Source organism: Aphelocoma coerulescens, chromosome 4, assembly GCF_041296385.1.
Source record: "Aphelocoma coerulescens isolate FSJ_1873_10779 chromosome 4, UR_Acoe_1.0, whole genome shotgun sequence".
NCBI classification, from domain to species: Eukaryota; Metazoa; Chordata; class Aves; order Passeriformes; family Corvidae; genus Aphelocoma; species Aphelocoma coerulescens.
In genome coordinates, this window is record NC_091017.1 from 60,521,206 (window position 1) to 60,527,205 (window position 6,000).

General features: G+C 42.2%; 1 protein-coding gene across 1 annotated transcript in view; it reads right to left on the reverse strand.

Annotated features, from left to right (window-relative positions):
- Positions 1-173, reverse strand: part of TBC1D19 (TBC1 domain family member 19) — a 44,462-nt gene extending 44,289 nt beyond the window's left edge. Inside the window, exon 1 of the mRNA XM_069012195.1 lies at positions 42-173. Coding sequence (XP_068868296.1) covers positions 42-140 — 99 coding nt within the window. The 5' untranslated portion in view covers positions 141-173. The remainder of the gene's footprint in view (positions 1-41) is intronic.
- Between the last annotated feature and the right edge of the window lie 5,827 nt (positions 174-6,000).

Consider the following 6,000-nt stretch of genomic DNA (forward strand, 5'->3'; position numbering starts at 1 on the left):
AGGAGGCGTGCGTGGGGGCACAGCGGCAGGTCAGGGCTCACCCGGGCCTGTCGCTCCAGCTGTGAGTGGAGGCTGGAGCCCTGCAGCCGCTGCACGACCCTCGCGATGGTGAGGGACAGCCCGCGGTCCGGGTCGAGCATCGCGGCCCCCGCCCGGCCGGGCCGCCTTCGCCGCCGCACCGCCGCGTTACCCGGCAACGGCGGCAGCGGGCGCCGTCCTGCGGCTGCGTCCGGGCGGGAAGCGGCGCCGCACTGAAAGGTTCCCGGCCGCCCCGCCCTGAAGGGAGAGGAAGCCGCCAAGAGTCGTAGATGCTCGTGGTCGAAAGGAACGACCAAAGTCAGAGGGTCCGCAAGCAGTCAGAAAGTTTTAGTAGCAAACTTCTGGAAAGCGTTATGCCCTGACCTACTATGTAAGGACAGAAGGAACAGCAGACAGGGAGGCAGGAAGGCAGGAAGGAAGGCAAGAAGGCAGGACGAGTCCTGAGTCCTGGGCGGATACCTTTTTATGGACAGGTTTCTCCGACCCGAAGACATGTTTCTTGTGTGCTTCTTGAGGGATACAAGTCGGCCTGTACTGATGCGGAGTTTTATTGCACCTTTGGGTATTTTACCCTTGTCTGCCCAGCATGGTGAGGTGTTAGTTCAGGCTTAGTACCGGGAGCCGACACAGTCCCCATCTAAGCCGAGCAGGTGTGTGGCGCTGTGTGCACCTCCCTGCATGATATACCTGCATGGAACTTTAGTCTGTTTAGCTCTTCTGGCAAAATCTGTTCCTGTGTGCATCAGTAGCAGAACCATGTAATCAAATTTTTACTTAATAAGCTAATTTACTAAGTCGGAATACCGACTTTTAAAGTCCTAGAATGATTAATAAATAAGCTAAGAGAGGAGATAACATGGAAAAGGCGATCATTGACCTCCAAAGCACTAGGACCCATTTTCAGCTCTGAGGATGACCTCTGTAAAACAAAGAATGTTTCAAGATTCTGAAACATCAGGAGTAACTTTTTCACTGTTGGGAGTGACAGATATGAGGAAATGATAGCTGTCATCAGTTGTGTCAGTAAAAAAAAAAAAAAAACAACTACATATAATGGGTATAAAAATGCACCTGAACTCATTTGTCTGCAACCAGCTTTGACTTATCTGTGAGCATTTCTGGATAAAATGAAGTTTAAAGAACAGTAATAGAAGATCAGAGATAAGGTTCTTTAATGAACTGTAGAGAAACCTGAAAAAGTCACTTATGCTAATCAAAATACTGAGGAGATGTTGCTTCTCAGTTCCTGGAGAGCATGGGGAAATCAAGTGCCCAGTTGTCTATCAGTATGTTGAATGTCTATTCTGTTTTACATCAGGTTTTCTGTCAATTCTTTTCTTACATGCATGTATGCACTTAGGGGCAACAGTGAGCACGGGGGGGTTTTTTCTGTGTATAGAGAGAGTTAATGAAATTTTTGTCTACAGTCCCAACTGAACAAGCAAAGTGTAATAGCTTTCTGTGCTAGTTCATTTAAAAAATCTGCAAAATGTTCCCATACACAGAGTACCTCTCCTTATTTTGTTTTGGTTTTTTTGTTGTTGGTTTTTTTGTTTTGTTTTGTTTTTTAATTGACAAAGATCATTTGTTTGTGTAGGAACTTCACCTGCTAAGAAAAGCACATGCAGAAAACTGGAGCATAAGCTCTGAAGGTCAGTAAATGAAATCCGGAATTTTACATTTCAGCTGCAAGTGTGAGAGAAAGCCCTCCCTCCTTGCCTGGCACAGTCTTCAGCAGCATTTTCCTTTCCAGTTTGTGAGCGAACCTGTGGACTGCCACAGGGATGGCAGTCTTATATTGTGTTTGGTGAGCGTGTTACTTGTCAGGGCTGCTTGACATGTGAGGACTCAGAGGTTGGGTACATTCCTACTGGTAGCACAATACAGTCTCTGGATGCTTTCCATGTTGTGATCTGCAGGCACCGTGTTCGGCCACATGGCAGGTCATGGAGTGGGACAGAAGCCACAACACCTTGCTGATTAGAAGTGTGTGTTTCCCTGCTACAGGGGAACATGGGGAAATGATACATCAGGTGAGTTTCATGTGGAATGCATAAGACTTTGAAGGTCTGCAAAAGCCATCCTGATGTCTATAGGTCAAGAAAACAGGACAAAAAACTAATGTTAGCAGCAGATGAGTAATCTCCTGAGACTGACTACCTCTGCTCCAAGTTTGCCTTTGTAACCCTCTGCGTGTATACATCTGTCACTCTTCATTCCCTGTTTTCTGAGGCTATTTCCAGTCTGGTTTCCTTCCACTGGGTTTCCCTTTGGTCAGTTATATTTCCAGTATGGGTTGGAAAACTTACTTTTTGTAAATGCCAATCCAAGCTAAAAAGTAAGGCAATATAAAGAGAGAATCTACAGAATCTTACCAAGTGCTGTTAACAGCTTCTTGTGTATCCCTGCCATATCTAGTTAAGAAATCTCATGCTTAAGTGTGTGCTCCTTTCTTGTTTCCTTACAAGGAGTGTACTGCATAGCAGCTTGAGAAATACAGGGTCGTTGTTAAAAAATATCACTTAAATAACAGGCATTGGCAGAAATCCCAACTAATGCTTCAGCCTATCCCCCTGGTATCACATGACTGGTTTAACTTGGTTCATGTGATAAGTTTTTGACAATTACAGCTTTTTCATCATGATTTACTTTTAAACTGCAAGTAAGCAACTGCAGTACAGTCAGCGTAGAGTGGTTTTATGATGTCCAGTACCACATACCAGAGGTAGTTGGTTTTATCAGGAGGTCTGGTGCAGATGTCATAGTTTTTCTGTTTTGGGTTGTTGGTCTTTCCCTCTCAGTGTCTCAGTCTTATACCCTTGAACACCAGTTTTCTTCCCTTTGTATTTCTCCTCCATTTGCAGCTGCAGTGCTCTACAGTGTTATACCTTTGTTTACTGTGTTTTGTGCCAAGTTGCTTCACTTAACTGTTCTTGATACCGGTATCCCAAGTGTCTTTTATTAATCTGCCATGACAAGTCTGGAAAGCATCGAGAATTTGGCAATGGAAAGTAAAAATTACATAGTCAATCAGCTTGGCTTTTTCCATGTAATATGTTAGTTGACCTAATATCAAACACGGCTGTCTGCAGCTATCACTAAAGGAGGCAGTGGTGTTGTATGACAGATAATGGGTGAGGGAAGACAACAAAATCCCAGCAAGGTCAATAAAATCCCAACAGTCCCAATCACAAAATCCCAGCAGCCAACATAATCCTAGCACTTCCAGTCAGCTGCTCACAAGACTCTCTTCCCCTAAGGAATTCACAACACCCATGCTGCCCTGATCCCATCTTCACCTTTCATTCTGTTGCTGTGTGAAATGCCAAGTCATGAAGTCTCCTCTTGGGGCTCCTTTCTCTGCTGGGGGAACAGGGGTGCGGAGGGGCCGTAGGGGAAACACTGCCCCCTTACCTGTTCTGAGGGTGGGTGCCTTCATGCACTTAGTGCTGGCAGTAAAAGGGAGCAAGGTACGGTGCAGATTAGGACTAAGCATGCAATCATTGGGATTTATTACTGTAGGTGAGCCACTTCCCTTTCCTTTGCAGCCTGAGTGCCAAGGGGGTAATGCTGTCTGGGGAGAGCTACATATTGCATTCAGCCTGAAAATGTATCATAAATATTGTGTAGCTCTCTAAGTTTTTTTTTGTGTTGCATGAGACACTGCCAGGAGGATGATAATGTGGGCAAACCCTAGTGGCAGTCTGGGTCAGGTGTAAGGACGGCTGAGTCCCAGATCAGCCTAGTGCCACAGAAACCCAGGTTTAGGGAAAAGAAACAAAAAACAAACAAAAAAACCCCAAACAAACCAAAATCAAATCAAAACCAAAAAACAACAACCCAACAACTTTCTATTTTCTGCCAAAACAGAAGGATAAGACATTAGAGGAAAAAACCCCAACAAACTCAAACAGAAGCTACACACATCCTATCCTCCCTTACTCCCCAAACCCTCCAAATCCACCTTTCTTCAGACAGGGTACTTTTATCCCCGTTCAGATAAACTGGATTTTTTGTGTAGTTGGTTAGTGTTTTTTTCATCTAAAGAGCTACTCCTGCCCAAAACTTCACGTCTTCTTTCTCCACTTGGAACTATTTTAATTCATGAGGGCTTAAAATCCATAACCTCAGTCCTCCATTTCAAGCCATTATCAGAACTTCACTTGTGAACTAAAGTGTCAGGTTCCAATAGATTTCTCATCCAAGCAGGTACTTTCCGAGAATATCATATTCAGTCTTTTATTGAGTGTGCTCACCCTTTATATTAGACAAATGTATATTAAACTTTAATCTCTGTTATGGGTCAATCCTGCAAGATCCCCTTTATAATATCCACTGGTTCCCTTGTGCAGTCAGAATCATGATACATTGTTTGGAACAGATAACAGAGGAATGACAAAAGAAGAAAGTTCTGCCAGTGACTCACCCTCCTGACTTTCAAACTTTATTCAAATTACCAAAAAGTGACTGTGTATTTTGACAAGTTTCAATACTTTCTTTAAAATAATCAGTTCCTGTGGAGTAATGAGATTCCCCCCCCCCCCCCAATACCACTGATGCAATCTGAAGAACTGAGGAAGTTTAGATGATGTATCTTCACTTATCAGAGCAGAAAACATCTCTTACTGCAGACTGTTGTTCATGAGACATAATATATTGTCTCTAATATGTTGCTGAACTTGAGAGTTAGACTTTGACTACCAGTGATATCAAGGATTATCAGTCTAGTTTTACGAGTTTCTCATTGCTTCAATTCTTGATTTTAGGTAATTTCCTACCAAACCTTGGCTTTAGATAGGTGTAAGCCTCCCTAGAGTGGACCATGTATCTCAGGTCATAATATCTATTACTGGTACTTTTTTGTAGCATTTCTGAGTCATAGCAGGAACTGTGAGTTATCAAATATGTAACAAAACTAACATGCACAAAGTCCCTAGTTTTTCTAGTGTTATTAGATTTAGTCAATTTTTCATGTGTTCTCTTATTAGTCAAGTAACACAGGTTTTAGCAGTAATATTCTCTTTCTTCTGGTTGGTAAAATCCCACATGTGCACCGTGGATTAAGATATAATTACGCTGATGTAGGATTTCTTGGACTTAAAGCAGAAATGGAGTCTTTTGATCTAGATACACACTGAAGAGAAACACATGCTGAATCACTAGTACAGTTTATACACTGAGTAGTTTATGCAATTCCTGCATGGCATATATATTTTGTATCTTTAAATTGTATATTCAGCTGAGAGCAAGTCTGTTGGGAAATTTACACAACTATTGCACTTAGCCAAACCTTTTAAAAGACATGATTCAGCATTCCTGAACAAGCATTTTCTCAATTCACACACAGCAGCTTACTTTAGCTATTTCTTTTAAGGTTTTTATAAACTTTAGCCAATTGGTCTGTAAGGAAGAAATGCAGAAAAAAGAACTGTCTCAGTAGATTCTTAGTTAACATCTCCATGTCAGAGCTTACAGGTGTATGGGTGTGCTAGGGTGAGATTCTGTGTTCTTTTCAAACCTATTGACTCCAGTGGGTCTATTTGATCAAAATGTAAGTAGAATTTGGTTCTTGTCTGTCACAAGAAGTATGCTCTTTTTAGAAACAGAAACAATCTGATCTAGTGGGTGGCATCCCTGCCCTTGGAGGGGGGGACTGGAACTAGATGATCTTTAGGGTTCCTTCCAACCCAAGCCTTTCCATGATGCTATGAAAATGTCTAAAAACATATGTGTGGTGATGTTTTATATCTACTTTTGAAAAATATCAAACCCTCTCATTCTCTGTTTATTTGTTACACAGTATTGAGCATTACTCTACTGAAACAGCTTCTCAATGCTATATCCTATATTATTGCAGTAGGGGAATTTGTCTTCTGTGGAAAACGTAATAAATGTTTTAAGGTAGTCTGTTATACTTTTGTTCACTGCCTGAAATATATACAATTTACTACACAGTCATAT